The sequence below is a fragment of the Schistosoma haematobium genome, chromosome 1, assembly GCF_000699445.3.
Source record: "Schistosoma haematobium chromosome 1, whole genome shotgun sequence".
In the NCBI taxonomy this organism is placed as follows: domain Eukaryota; kingdom Metazoa; phylum Platyhelminthes; class Trematoda; order Strigeidida; family Schistosomatidae; genus Schistosoma; species Schistosoma haematobium.
Genome location: NC_067196.1, coordinates 83,793,952 through 83,810,812, shown reverse-complemented (window position 1 = coordinate 83,810,812; position 16,861 = coordinate 83,793,952). Strand labels below are relative to the sequence as shown.

General features: G+C 37.9%; 1 protein-coding gene across 1 annotated transcript in view; it reads right to left on the bottom strand.

Moving 5' to 3' along the window:
- Window positions 1–16,861, bottom strand: part of RASA1 (Ras GTPase-activating protein 1) — a 58,332-nt gene that overhangs the window by 28,434 nt on the left and 13,037 nt on the right. Inside the window, exons 7-9 of the mRNA XM_051209881.1 lie at window positions 5,749–6,389; window positions 2,435–2,543; window positions 477–627 (exon numbers count right to left, since the gene is read on the bottom strand). Of these exons, the coding sequence (XP_051075352.1) occupies window positions 477–627; window positions 2,435–2,543; window positions 5,749–6,389 (901 nt within the window). The remainder of the gene's footprint in view (window positions 1–476; window positions 628–2,434; window positions 2,544–5,748; window positions 6,390–16,861) is intronic.

Genomic DNA, 16,861 nt, shown 5'->3' with positions numbered 1-16,861 from the left:
GATCTAAATGGAGTCAGATCAACGGGCCACAAAATGACCAGTTGAAATAACGAAAACAATTAGACAATCATGCAACATAAAACTAGTGACAAGAAATGAAGCTTAAAAAACTTAAATAACTAGATTTTAACTATTTCATCAATGAAGCTATCAACGAAAATTGATCTACTAGTAAGAACGTTTGTGAAGATAGTTGAATTCTGTAGTTTATATCACGAACTGACTTTAGTTGACTAAAGCTAGAAATCCAAATCAATATGTGCGAACTCAACGGTCTCGAGGTTAGCGTTCATCTCTAGGCCTAAAGGTCTTGGGTTTGATTCCCTGTGGAACGATTATGGATACGTACTCCTAAGTACCATATTAGGACGAAAGCGGCACCCAGTGTTTACAGGTTTTCAGTGTTAAGGTAACCAATATCAGTTTGTGATATCAAGTCAATGATGAAAATAGAAATGATAAAATTTAATACTTACTCATATACTGTATAATGGATAGGGAAGAAATCACATTTAGAAAGATCGAACCGTTCAGGTTTACGTTTTTCTCCATCAACCAATGTTAGTATACTTTGTTTTCTATCTAAATGTGCATAACATAATTTCCATTTCTTTCTTTGTTGTAACCCTAGTAGCCAGTTGAAAAGGTGATTTAGTTTAGATTAAAATAATAACAAATATTAAATATAAGAACATGTTAGATACATTTAGATATTTTAATATGTTTTTAATGAATAAGAGATGTAATAGACAAAATAACTGTTAAACAATGTGTTAGAAACAATGAGTACTTAATAAAAGCTTTTTAATGTACTCTAAGAATAATGATTACGCTAGAATTATTGCGTCATCATGTTGAAATCCATAAGGCTGATATAGTAATGAGTAAAGCATTTGCAATATAAATCTACGTAACCGTGATACATTTTTAAGTAATACAGAATGTTAAAATACGAAACGTTTTGATAGTAGTGTAAAAAACAAACAAAATAGAAACTTCATGTGATCATAAAGGTAACTATTTACAACTAACGTCGGACAGTTGTTACTAGGGAAAGCTAAAATATATGTATCGGAGCATTTCGACAATTTCTACAAAGTTGTTTTGTTTTTTTTATTCAAAGAATTAGTACTCTTACATCAATAAATTTTTGAGCAGCACTGAACATTAAATTACTCGGCTAACTATTTCATCTACATTAAAATGTTCATATTTATGTGAAATTAAATGAAAACATTAGTATTATTCACCAACTAAATTAACTTCACCTACAACATATCTGGAGTTACTGCTAGTCCTAATAGCAGAAAAAGGAGGACTAGGTAGTGGAGTTAGCGACCGTACATCGTCAAAACAAAATCAGTTAGAGAGTTGCTAACTATGGAAAACCAACTCAACTCTGGCCTGGAAGTTGAAAAAAACTCCAAACGCAAGAGTTATGATGCCTCATGGTGAGAGCCAAGATTCTCCGAAAGTAACGAGGGCAACACTCATTTTAGCAGCCAACGCAACAATAAATATAGGTACATGGAATGTCCTAACAATGTGAGAGGCTGGAAAAACCAGTCAAACATCTGTGAAAAAGGGAAGATATAACCTGATAGTTCCTGGAATAAGTGAAATTTATAGGACGTAAAATGGACAGGAAAGATTAGTTTCGGAAGAGTTGTTGTTGGACTCAGGTCATGAAGAAGAAAACCACTCACACATATAAGAAGTTTCACTGATGCTCTTCCAGCAACGTACAAAAGACATTTGTGGGATGGGGAACTCATGGATCCAGGATCATCAAACAATTCTTCAAAATAAGGAAGGGAAGGATTATAACGGACGTCATTTAGCTTTACGCACCCACCAATAGTTGATGTGAAAGCAATAGAGACCAGTTTTATGAAAGGTCGTAATCCATCACGGAGAACTATACAGAACAAAATCTAACAATCCTGACGTGGAACCTAAACACGAAGTTCGGGATGGACAACACCAGGTACGGAAGTATTATGAGGTTGCATGAAGTGGGGAAAAGAAATAAGAATTGTGAGAGATTCGCAAATGTGTGTACTTTCAACAATATGGTTATAAGTGGGATTATTTCCTTCCCTCCCATAAATGCAAACACGCTGCATGGATTTCACTAGACCATATGAAAGAAAATAAGATAAATATATATGAAAAAAATAATAAGTTCAGAAGGTTCATGAATAACGTTAGAATTGGGTGTCCGATTTGTCTTCGTTAACTGGTCAATGATAATGTACTTTCATTAGGTATAAATTAAATACATTGGTAGTAAACGAACTACATGTTGTTCCAAACTCAACAGATACAACGGGGTGTTAATAATTCTTTTCTAAGCTGTTTCATCCAAATACTTGTAGGTTGTTCGAATAATTCAATAAAACTTAAATGATATCTACAGAAAATATCAACTTACAAATAGACAATTCCCCATGAATTTCAGTTACCGATTGATGAGATGTTGGTGGTTGACGTGCATAACACATATCCATATAAATAGTAGACGAGGGAGGATGTACTTGAGGCTTTCAATTAATAAAAACAAAGAAATGTAACAATTAGATCCACATATACATATCGAAAATAAGAGTAACACAGTTAAAATTTCATACTACTACTCAATGTTGATTGATCAGCAAGACAAACTTGTCAGGTTTTAGTGGAAACACTGACCTGTTCAAGTGTTTCACAAATTGGCATGTTCCATTATCATGACATTTTTAGCAATGAAATGTAAAGAGTGAATATTTTTTCAGTATGAAATTGATTACAGCCAAAATTATTAAAGTTGTAACAATTTATTGATTGAGACGCGAATAGACCGGCCGATACATTAAAAGTATAATCTATCAAGCTATGAAGTTAGAAAATTATCTTTTTAACAATAGGCAACGGTTGTTACTACTAAGGCTAATGGAAGAGAATTTAAAACCTGTTCATTCCTAAACGTAGGTATTTACATGAAAATCAAATTCTACAAATTAAAAGACTATATAGCTTGTTTTCATTACATTCCTATTATGTACAAAATTAGATTGGTAGCTTTTACACAATCTCCGTGGAATTTTACAGCTTACATCACAGAATGACCTTCGTTAGACAACCTTTGTAAACGAGAAGATACTTCACATTTGATTCTTCCTAATATGGGGCTCCTTGGTAGTGCGCTACACGGTAATATCATCTCACTAATAATTATAAAACCAGATATTTAAGATCCATCATAAATGGCTAGTAGGCATGCTAAAACTATGGTACAATTATTGTACTTCATGAAGACTGATCATTCCCTCAGATGACCTATCCATAATACGGAAATGTTTATGTTAGACACTGTTGATCCCACTTAATTCATCGAATGACTACTCATTAAAAGCCATATGACGACATAACTTTATGTTCATCTAGATAATTATAATATGTGAATGCGAATAAGCATGATAATTTTTAAGATAATTAAAGAAAGATAATGGAAAGCTGTGAAATGTTAGAGATCTACATCATTTTGTAAAATATGTGTGGACTACTAAAGTTGTCAAAAATGGTTCGATGACGACAATCATTGACATGATATACTTCCCTTTGTTGTACTTAACATGATTTTCTTATGCACTCGTACATTATTTATTTATAAACATTTTGTTGTTTTACAGACGGATATGACCTGTCAAGAATAAAACGTACTTACGAATCATTTAGCTGGTTCACACTATTAGAATGTGATTTACTCAACGATGTCCGAATGCCTGACATCTAAATGTAGTGCACGAGATTTCGAGCCATTTAGACTAGTGGCCGGATTGCCATTTGATCAATATGATTTACTCAGCGCTAAGGCCTAGACAAACGTAAGATTGTTCACTCAGTGACCAGTCAATCGCATATATCTTAGTTTTACAGGAAGTCAATCATAGCCCTCAATGACAATGCCTCAAACTGTGAAACTGTGTATCGCCGATTTTAATCCCGAATGAAGCATCGGTCCACTCAAAATTCCAGGTACGCCTTGTTGACGAGTAGCGAATAGCACAAAACACAGGTCTGTGGTTTTCTGCCAATTTTTTTTCAACCGCTTATCATGAATAAAGTATAGAAATACCTTGAAAAATGAACACTAAATTAAGACAATACAAACAAACAATATTCTTCTCAATAAATTCTTAACACGTTCTACAAACATACATTTGGATTCTCTATCAATCATTAGTCTGGACTTATAACAAGAATCTGATGGTAATTTATTAGGAAGAATATTTCGACAGTATTCTATGACAATTGACATACTGTCGCAGAACGAGATCCAGATTCACAATATTTTCTGAATACAGTCAGTCAGCTACAATGTAAGATCAGGCACACATATGCATCGGTCCAAGTTGCCTCATAAGCAGGACAAGACGGTCACCAAATACATAGATGCAGTTACTTTAATGGTAATTTGTAAAAAAAAGATTGCGTATGAGGAAATGATACAGCGAGAAAGAATTAGTTCGTAGAAAGAAATGTACAAAGTAATTTTAATCTCACAGTTAAAGGGAAGACAAAGAGTGTATACATCTACGCTATTGTGATCGATTCTGAGCTTTGTCACGCAGTCTCCAACCATTGATCACAACAGTCACATGGACCCCAACCAAGTATTTCGCATTTACTAACGTGGCTCGGACCAGACGTTAGTGACTTCGAGGACTGATGCCTAGTTTTGGTTTGGGCGACAACAAGTGTATATTTGATAAGTTTGCTATCTGAGCTCTCGTTACAGGTCTTCCTGCCTGTTTGCCATAACAACAGACTATCACTAAACTCCAACACGAACAAAAAATAAGGCGCGAAATATGAGTATATGTTTTACTCCAGGGTTACATTGGTACAGAAAATCGAGTGTGTTCACAGCTTTTTATACGACTTTCACTTTCTAAAAACTCCCGAAAACGCATTAAATAGGGTAATTAACCAATCACAGAGTGAAACATAATCCTTCATTTATTCTGGATGTTTCTGAAATGCTTCTATTCAGTGATAATCGGATAAAACGTTTAGTGTGTTTATATGGGCCTCTAGAAACTTTTGTTAAGGGAATTTATATATGGACTCCTAACAATATTATTCATTAACTTTAAAAGACACTAAAGTATTTCATACATCACACTTCTAAAGAAAAAAAAATGACTAAAAACCCTTTCAACATAAACATCTTATAGCAACACACCTCTACAATTAATTTTGATTACGGTTAATTTTGTCAAGCCCTTTAATTAACTCATTTAACAGGCAGTGTTATTTGGGTGGTAACAATTTGTTTATTTCTTTGTATTATATTATGATCACTATCATAGCTGTATAAACGTGTGCGTTTCATCACATGTGGCAGCCTACGCACATAATTCTTACTCTAACTTAAATGTTAATCCTTTAAATATCGCTCGATGGATCATCCACTTCCCCATATTCGCTTGCTCGTACGCATCAGCCTTTATGCTCGAATCCGATCGATGTGCTTGCAACTTTTTTATCTGTGCTATCAAATAACAAACTAGAGTTGACGCTTTGTATTGCCTTCTAAATTCGTACACCGTTGGGATTTATTTAATAACAGTTATCAGAGTGATCAATAAACGAAGCCTAACGAATTGTCTCGAAGTCAAGCCGCTACAACCTAAACACCATAAGAAAAATCGAATATTAAGCAATTATACAGCATAATTTTATTTAATAATAATAAAAACCTACTTTACGCTTCCTGTAGAGAGGTTTAAATACATGTTGAACTGTTGTATTAATATTTGAACTATCTACTGATGAAATATCATTTGTTGCATTTACATTAACCTCATCATTAATTGGACAATTACATCCATCATCGGAAATATTTAAAGTGTTCAATTCTTCAGTATGATAAAGATCCCAATGATGTGATTCAATAGCTGTGATTACAGCTTCAACATTAGGAAAAGTTGTACCGCTATACAGTATTTTAGTAGTTGTACGATAAAGAGGAGATTGAAAATTTCTATTAAAATTTACAAATTCATTTGTACTATGATTATCTTCTAAATTTTTATTAGTTAAAAATATTTTATTAGATTTTCTATTAAATTCATCTGATTTATCATCTTCATTATTACTACTACATGATAATGATTCATTATTGAATTCATTTGTATGTTCATCTAACAGTTCACTATTCCTATGATCAAAATTACTATCATGATTGGTTTTCTTGGTCGGTGTAACATCATCTTGTGGTATAAGCTCCGATTGAACAATTAATTCAAGTCGACATTTACGAACACGTACTCCATCGTATAAGAGTAATGTATATAGGCCAGGACGTGAATCACAAGGGCGTAATAAATAGCTAAATGGACCAGCTGTCAAAAGAAAATGTAGTACATAAATTTATGATGTTTAGTCCTGATAAAATGTTACTACATAATCAAGAAACAGAGATATCACCTTCATAAAAGACTCAAAATAAAACTACAGTGCTATTCATCTGGCTGCCCAAACAGAATTAAATGGAACCAAAGTTAAAAACATCCAGAATTTTTTCCCACTAGTGAATATACCTATATGATGATAAATTAAGACTAGCAATTCTTATTTTGCATTCCCTGTGCATATAATTCTTGTTTGAACAGGTCTAATAACTAAGCGTCATTCTTAATTCTATCAACCAAATGTACTCATTCTTGAATGGGCAATTACTTTTTATGTTTTTGTATGCCAGAATGTATATATGAAGTACTGATATTGTGTAAAATCTATGAATATAGACAAGTTGAGATTATTTAGCGATTTCGAGGACATGTCAGCTTACTATTTCACCGATTTACGCTCAATGTCGATCTCCATAAATCAATATATGAGATACACTTACCTGGACGACTTTCTCCTACTCGACGTTTACAAATATGATGTTATTAACCAGAACAGTAGAAAGAATATTAAACGAAGTTATCATATGGATTTCATATTTCGCATAGATTCATTGATGGTTATGAGACAACTAATCTAAATAAATGCAAGTTACAGGATGTGAGAACAACGATTTGAAGACATTGAACTCTGCCCTCTATGTTCAAAAGTTGTTTCATAGTTATAAAGTAATACGGAGCAATTTCGTTAGTACCCTTCTGGGGTTACTGCCAGTGTCCCAACCCCGAGTAAAAGGGGAGAGTTGGACGTGGAGTCAGCGACCCCAACTCGTAAGAAACAACCTTGCTAAAAAAATCTAACCAGAATGAGCAAATTAAAGCATTTAAACTCTTTCCTGCGAGATGAAGGATTTTCATTCAGAAGAGTTATGAAGCCTCATGGAGAGAGCCGACATTCTTCGGAAGTCACGAGACCGATGCTCCCTCTAACAACGACAACAATTATTATTATAAGTATATGGAATGTTCGGACAATGTGGGAAACCGAGGGGACCAATCTTATAGCTACGGAAATGAGGAGATACAACATGGTCGTGCTTCGAATAAGTGAAACCCATTGGAACCAAATTAGACAAAAAAGGATAGATTCGGGAAAGATGATGCTGCACTCCGAGCACGAGGAAGAAAATGCTCCACACACTCAGGGAATCGCTCTGAAGCTGTACAAATAAGTAGGTAGAACACTTATAGAATAGGAGTCTCATGAACCCAGAATCATCAAAACATCCTTCAAAACAAACAAGGAGGGAATTACAACGAATGTTATCCAGTGCTGTGTGTCCAACAATGATAGCAACGACGACAATAAAGATAAGTTTTATGAGAGGCTGGAATCAATCGTAGTGAAGTGTTCAGGAAACGAGCTGACAATCCCTGATGGGAGACTTAAACACCAAAGTCGGAATGGACAACATTGGATATGAAGATATCATGGGACGACATGGACTAGCAGAAAGGAACGAGAATGGTGACATTTTCAAATTTATGTGCATTTAATAAATTGGTTATAGGAGACACAATATTCACACACAGACGAATACACAGAGCTACATAGGTCGCATCAGATCACACTACAGGGAATCATATCGATCATATTTGCATCACTAAAAAACTCAGGTCAATGAAAAGCGTGAGAACTAGGAGAGGAGTAGACACAGCTTCAGATCACTACCTGTTGTTTCCCAAGACGAAATTGAAACAAAGGAAGCGCTGAACAACTGGAGAAACAGTATTACAAAAGTCCAATAAAGCCTTCCTACGAGATACTAACAAACTCAACGAATTCAAGATAGCTCTCAACAACATGTTTCAAGACTTACAAGATCTACTCAAGGAAGAAGAAACTACCATGAAAAACAACTGGAAAGGGATAAAAGAAACATTAAGTTCAACGTTTCAGAAGGTTCAGAGTTTCAAGAAGCATCATCATAAGGAATGGATCTCTATCAACACCTATGGCATATTCAAGAAAGGAAGAACAAGACAACAATCAATAACAGTCGAACAAGGACAGAGAAAGTCAATGCACAAGCTGAATACACTGAAGCAAACAAGCAACTGAAGAGGAGTGTTAGATCCGACGAGCAGAAATACGTGGAAGAGCTAGCAACGACAGCGGAAAAAGCTACAACAGAAGGAAATATGAGACAACTATATGACACAATGAAGAAACTATCAGGGAAATATAGTAAACCAGAGAGACCGGAAAAGGACAAACAAGGCAAGACAATCACCGAGATTCAAGAACAGAGGAACAGATGGGTAGAATACTTCGAGGAATTCTAGAATAGACCAGCTCCATAAGATCCACCGGATATCGAGGTAGCACGTACAGGTTTTCCTATATATGTCACTCTACCAACGGTCAAAGAAATCAGGATGGCCATCAGACAAATCAAGAGCGGGAAGGCAACAGGACCTGACAATATACCAGATAAAGCTCTGAAGTCAGACATAGAAGCAATTGTAAACATGCTTCACGTTCTATTCAGGAAGATTTGGGAAGGACAAGTGCCGATGGACTGGTCAGTCAGTCAGTCAGCTACAACGTAGGACCAGGCACATATGTGCATCGGTCCAGGTTGCCATACCGCATCAGCACAACAAGATGAACACCGGATTCATAGCAGTGGTTAGGTCAAAGGTGGTAATAAATAAGAGGAAGATTGCATATAGAGATATAGTACAAGAAGAAAGAATTGGTTCGTAGAAAGAAAGATATGAAGTGATTTTAATCTCTTAGTTTAAGGGAAGACAGGGAGTGTATACACCGACGCCATTGTGATCGATTCTGAGACATGTCACCAAGAGTCTCCAACCATTGGTTACGAAAGTCACGCGGACCCCAAACAAGTAGTCTGCATCTTCTAACATGGCTCAGACTAGAAGTTAGTGTCTTCAAGCACTGATGCCACGTTTTGGTTTGGCCGCCCCCAACTTTCTTCCAACCATCTCCAATACCGGATAGCATTGCACGTCGTGGTAATCGGTGTTCAGGCATACGTAATACGTGGCCCAACCATCTCAGTCGATGAAGATTCATAACCTCATCAACTGATTTACCATCATTTCCTAATACCCTGCGTCTAACCTCACTATTACTTACCCGGTGATCCCAGCAGACGCCAGCAATATTTCTAAGGCATCTGTGGTCAAATACTAATAGCTTACGAGTGTCTTCTACTCTTAAAGGCCATGTTTCGCTGCCGTAAATTAAAACAGAACGGACTGCCACGCAGTATACTCGTCCTTTTATTGATAGACGGATATCTCGCCTTCGCCACAGGTGACGTAAGTTGGCAAAAGCTAAACGAGCTTTTCGAATCCGTGCTGAGATTTCGTCCGATACCAGCCCATTAGGGCTGATCAGACTTCCAAGATAAGTGAAGTTGTCAACGCGTTCCACTACTTCACTCCCTATCCTTAGTTCAGGTGTTGACGCAGACCAGTCCTGAAGCAGCAGCTTGGGTTTAGAGGGAGAGAAGCGCATTCCAAACATTCTGGCATTGTTGCTTAGTGCTACCAAAAGACTCTGCATTTTGTCAGCGTCTTCACCAAACAGGACTATGTCATCTGCGTATTCTAAGTCGATAAGTGGACCTCCTGGATGGAGATCAATACCCGAAAACTCAGTCGACGAGAAAGTTATTTCCATCAGTAGATCTATGATGAAGTTAAACAAAAATGGGGAAAGTGGACATCCTTGACGGACACCACTTGAGGTTGAAAAAGTAGATGACAGTTCGCCATAAGCTCTGACTCGACTAGTAGTGTTCGAGTAAAGAGCCTTTACAAGGTTTATGTACTTCTGGGGTACGCCTTTCAATGACAGACACTGCCACAGAATCTCGCGGTCTACAGAGTCAAATGTTGCTTTTAAGTCGAGAAAGACCACCATTGTCGGACGCCGATAAATATGCCTGTGTTCTAGAATCTGACGAATGGTGAATATGTGGTCGATGCAGCCACGACCAGGTCTAAAGCCAGCTTGCTTCTCTCGTGTTTGCAGTTCACGAGTCTTAGTTAGGCGTCTGATAATTATCGAAGCTAGTATTTTAGATATTATATTAGTTAAACTAATCCCTCTGTGGTTGTCACAGGATGATTTTGACCCTTTCTTATATTTTGATGGAGTTTTGTTCTCTGAGCTGGATGGTTTGGTCGTGGAGCTTTCATCGTTCTTCTGAACGACATCATCAGCACAAACTTCAGATAGAAGTGAAGTGTTCGAATTTCTCCATATGTGTTTCACAGCTTGTTCTGTGCACCTCGATGTTGATTGGTTCTTGTTGACCTTAAATTTATCATTGTTTACTTCTTTGTTTTGGTTGTGTCTCCCATTGGTTTGATTTTTGTTCCCATATTTATGCATGGTTTTCCTGATTGGTTGATAAATTGGATTGATTTCAATATGTTTGTTGATTGCTGATTGACCTGAGTGCCAGGCTTCTAGAAATTCTCTGGTGTTTTTGGAGTTTCCTCTGTCTAAGATTTCTACATTTTCCCAATCGAATGAGTGTCCGTAGTTATCCACGTGTATTGAAATAAGTGAAGAAATATCATGGCGTTTGACTGCTAATTGATGTTCATGTAGGCGTAGGTGGAGGGGACGTCCGCTTTGTCCGATGTAGTGTTTGTCGCAGTTGGTACAGTTTATTTTGTAGATAATGTTTGATTTGTTCTCCTTTGTTATTTCATCTTTTGGTTTGCATAAGATTGATTGTAGTGATTTTGTTGGTTTGTGTGCCACACCTATCCCGAAGGTTTTCAGCAGTCTCGTTGCAGTTTCTGATATTCCTTGTATGTACGGTAGGGTGATCCTTTTATTGATTTTTGTGCCTGACTTGGGTTGTGATGCTGTGTGCCGTTGGTGCTTTTTGATAAAGTTGATTGGGTAGCCGTTCTTTTGAAATATGTCCTTCAGGTATTTCTCTTCATTTTTTCGTGCTGCCAGTGTGCTGCAGTGTGTCCTCGCCCTCTTGAACAATGTGTGTACGCAGTTGATTTTGTGAGCCCTTGGGTTGTTGCTGTTGTAGTTGAGAATTTGATCTGTATGGGTTGGTTTCCTATATACTTGAGTTTCCAGTTTTCCTGTATCAGTTCTAGTGATCAATATATCCAAAAATGCTAGTTGGTTGTTTGACTCCTGTTCCATTGTGAACTTGATGTCATTGAAAACGTTGTTGATCAGTTTGTATGTGTTTTCCAGTTCATCCTTTTTGGCTTGATCACTGGTAATATCGTGGCTTCTAGTCTTTGCATCACTGCTTCTGCGATCAGTCCTGATATTGGTGATCCCATTGGTGTCCCTTTTGTTTGTTTGTAGATTTTGTTGTTGAATTGAAAATATGTTGTTAGGCATAAATCGATGAGCTCCAGTAGACTTTGAATTTGAAGCGTCGTGTATTTGGTGAGATTTGTGTCGTTGTTGAGTAGTAGGGATATAGTTTCTTTTGCTAACTGTGGTTCAATTGAGGTGAACAGTGCAGTTACGTCGAAGGATATCATGAGTTCGTCGTTGTTGATTTGAATGTCCCTAATTTGGTCCAAGAATTGTGTTGGGGATTTGATGGAGTGTTTGGCTGAATCTACTAGATGTCTCAGTATTCGTGAAATTTCTTTTGACAAATTGTATGTTGGCGTTCCGGGGAGTGCTACTATTGGACGTAGTGGAATGTTCGGTTTGTGTATTTTGGGCCTGCCGTAGAATCGAGGGAGTACTGGTCCACTGGATTTCATTCTCCATTGGTCTTGTTTTGTTATTTCTCCTGCTTTGACTAGCTTGTTTAAAGTCTTTGAGATTTGATTGTCTAATTTTTTGACGGGATTTGTGTCCATCAGTTTGTATGTGCTCTTATCTTCGAGTAGTTCTTCGGCTTTGTTGACGTATTCTTCTTTGTCCATGATTACTGTGGTGCGTCCTTTGTCCGCTGGTATTATGACAATATCCTTTCTATTTCTGAGTTCTTTCAAGGTCTTTTGTTCTTGTGGAGTTAGTTGGTTGTTTTCTTTCACCTGTTGAGTTATCGGTACTATAGTTTGCCTTATTTCCTGTTGTGTTTCTTCACTGATTCCGGAAGTTTTGAGTGATGACTCTAGTGCTGCGAAGAACTCCAGCTTTGAGGCGTCGCTTGTATTGTAGTTTAATCCTTTTTGGAGCAGGTGTTCTTCCGTATTTGTTAGTGGTTGTTTTGACAGATTGATCACGCAGTTGTTTGTGTTCTCTTCCATGGTTGGTTTAGAGATCTTGATTAGTTTTTTCTTTAAGGTGTTTCTTCTTTGTTCTCTATGTCGTTTGCATGATATCTCGATGGCTGTTGTCACGATGTCTAAATGTTCTGACGTGAGCATCCTTTGTAGCTTTATCTTTTGGTCCTCTATGACGTGCTGGTATTTGCGGATCCTGTAGTGTGCATCCGTTATCATTAGGTGTACCATTTTTCTTCCACTTTGCTCAGCTATTCTCCATCCTAATGGGCAGTTGATTGGAGGTCTATATCTTACACTTGTTGGTAGAACATGCTGGCGAAGACACTCATGGAGAAAATATAGTTGTTCTCGAGTGGAAGCCTGCCTTTTGGCGAAATTCTCCCATTTTCGAACAACGAGAAGCGTATTACGCTCATATGATTTTGAGATGGTGGAGAAGATTTGTAGCTCACGTGGATGATTTTGATGGAGTTTTGTTCTCTGAGCTGGATGGTTTGGTCGGGGAGCTTTCATCGTTCTTCTGAACGTTCTTCGCCAGCATGTTCTACCAACAAGTGTAAGATATAGACCTCCAATCAACTGCCCATTAGGATGGAGAATAGCTGAGCAAAGTGGAAGAAAAATGGTACACCTAATGATAACGGATGCACACTACAGGATCCGCAAATACCAGCACGTCATAGAGGACCAAAAGATAAAGCTACAAAGGATGCTCACGTCAGAACATTTAGACATCGTGACAACAGCCATCGAGATATCATGCAAACGACATAGAGAACAAAGAAGAAACACCTTAAAGAAAAACTAATCAAGATCTCTAAACCAACCATGGAAGAGAACACAAACAACTGCGTGATCAATCTGTCAAAACAACCACTAACAAATACGGAAGAACACCTGCTCCAAAAAGGATTAAACTACAATACAAGCGACGCCTCAAAGCTGGAGTTCTTCGCAGCACTAGAGTCATCACTCAAAACTTCCGGAATCAGTGAAGAAACACAACAGGAAATAAGGCAAACTATAGTACCGATAACTCAACAGGTGAAAGAAAACAACCAACTAACTCCACAAGAACAAAAGACCTTGAAAGAACTCAGAAATAGAAAGGATATTGTCATAATACCAGCGGACAAAGGACGCACCACAGTAATCATGGACAAAGAAGAATACGTCAACAAAGCCGAAGAACTACTCGAAGATAAGAGCACATACAAACTGATGGACACAAATCCCGTCAAAAAATTAGACAACCAAATCTCAAAGACTTTAAACAAGCTAGTCAAAGCAGGAGAAATAACAAAACAAGACCAATGGAGAATGAAATCCAGTGGACCAGTACTCCCTCGATTCTACGGCAGGCCCAAAATACACAAACCGAACATTCCACTACGTCCAATAGTAGCACTCCCCGGAACGCCAACGTACAATTTGTCAAAAGAAATTTCACGAATACTGAGACATCTAGTAGATTCAGCCAAACACTCCATCAAATCCCCAACACAATTCTTGGACCAAATTAGGGACATTCAAATCAACAACGACGAACTCATGATATCCTTCGACGTAACTGCACTGTTCACCTCAATTGAACCACAGTTAGCAAAAGAAACTATATCCCTACTACTCAACAACGACACAAATCTCACCAAATACACGACGCTTCAAATTCAAAGTCTACTGGAGCTCATCGATTTATGCCTAACAACATATTTTCAATTCAACAACAAAATCTACAAACAAACAAAAGGGACACCAATGGGATCACCAATATCAGGACTGATCGCAGAAGCAGTGATGCAAAGACTAGAAGCCACGATATTACCAGTGATCAAGCCAAAAAGGATGAACTGGAAAACACATACAAACTGATCAACAACGTTTTCAATGACATCAAGTTTACAATGGAACAGGAGTCAAACAACCAACTAGCATTTTTGGATATATTGATCACTAGAACTGATACAGGAAAACTGGAAACTCAAGTATATAGGAAACCAACCCATACAGATCAAATTCTCAACTACAACAGCAACAACCCAAGGGCTCACAAAATCAACTGCGTACACACATTGTTCAAGAGGGCGAGGACACACTGCAGCACACTGGCAGCACGAAAAAATGAAGAGAAATACCTGAAGGACATATTTCAAAAGAACGGCTACCCAATCAACTTTATCAAAAAGCACCAACGGCACACAGCATCACAACCCAAGTCAGGCACAAAAATCAATAAAAGGATCACCCTACCGTACATACAAGGAATATCAGAAACTGCAACGAGACTGCTGAAAACCTTCGGGATAGGTGTGGCACACAAACCAACAAAATCACTACAATCAATCTTATGCAAACCAAAAGATGAAATAACAAAGGAGAACAAATCAAACATTATCTACAAAATAAACTGTACCAACTGCGACAAACACTACATCGGACAAAGCGGACGTCCCCTCCACCTACGCCTACATGAACATCAATTAGCAGTCAAACGCCATGATATTTCTTCACTTATTTCAATACACGTGGATAACTACGGACACTCATTCGATTGGGAAAATGTAGAAATCTTAGACAGAGGAAACTCCAAAAACACCAGAGAATTTCTAGAAGCCTGGCACTCAGGTCAATCAGCAATCAACAAACATATTGAAATCAATCCAATTTATCAACCAATCAGGAAAACCATGCATAAATATGGGAACAAAAATCAAACCAATGGGAGACACAACCAAAACAAAGAAGTAAACAATGATAAATTTAAGGTCAACAAGAACCAATCAACATCGAGGTGCACAGAACAAGCTGTGAAACACATATGGAGAAATTCGAACACTTCACTTCTATCTGAAGTTTGTGCTGATGATGTCGTTCAGAAGAACGATGAAAGCTCCACGACCAAACCATCCAGCTCAGAGAACAAAACTCCATCAAAATCATCCACCTGAGCTACAAATCTTCTCCACCACCCTTTCTTATATATTGGGACGATAAGTGATTGTGACCAGTCAGATGGAATAACGTCCAATTCCCAGATCTTAGCTAAAATATCAGTCAACCTAATCGCTAAAATTGGACCACCATACTTAAAGGCCTCTGGAGCCAGTCCATCTGGACCAGCTGCCCTTCCTCGCTTCAGATTAACTATAGCCTTTTGAACTTCAGCAAGAGTTGGGGGACCTACTTCAATGTTCCATTCACATTGTCTGGGAATGGAGGGTAGTTGTAGAGTAGCTCAAGGCCAGTTGAACTGTTCTCTGAAATGTTCCGCCCATCGTTCTAAACGTCTGGACTGGGAGCAGATGAGGGTGTCATCTTTTTCCGAAATAATCTCACTTACACTTGACTTACTAATTCCAGTTTCTTTTATTAGTCTGTAGAGCTGTCTTCTGTTCCCTACAGTCGCCGCCTTTTCCATCTCTTTTGCTTTCATTGCCCACCACTGCTCACGGTCGTTTCTTAGACTTTTTCTTAACCTAGATCTGATTTGTTGTCGCTCTTCATCATGTTCGGAACCTGATGGGACGAGTTTGCGAGAATCCATCAGTGTGATAGACTTTGAAGAAATCCACTGGTTCTTTGTAACTCTGTGGTTTAAGTCGCTAATAGATGTCACTGCTGTTTCCACAGCTGCTTGAATATCTTTCCAAGCAACATCTGGGTCAGCCTCGTTTTCAGAACTACCTAAGTGTGAACTCAGTTGTTCCTGGAACTTACTTTTGGTTTTCTCACTGCTCAATTCAGTTCTAATGGGTCTTTTTACTGAGGTTTTTTTGCGTCCAGTGAGGCGCAAGCAGATGCGTGCCCGTATTAAGGCGTGGTCGGAGTCCAAGCAGGTACTCCAGAATGAGCGACAATCTTCTACCGACCCTCTCCAACGATGACTGATGGCAATATAATCTATTTGAGTCCATCGTTGGTTTGGTGTAGGGGGTCGCCATGTTAGACGATGTCTCTCCTTATGCTTAAAATTTGTGTTTGCTAAAAATAAGCGATTGTCTGAGCACAGTTGCAGCAGACGGTCACCATTATCTGTTCGCTGTGCCGGAATGCTAAAATATCCACCTAAATGCCTTTCTGTTTGGTTTAAGCTACCTATCTGAGTATTAAAGTCACCTGCTACGAGTACTATGTCTGAGCGTTTAGCTTTCTGAAGAAGTTCAGAAACCTTTCTGTAAAATTCATCTTTCACATCA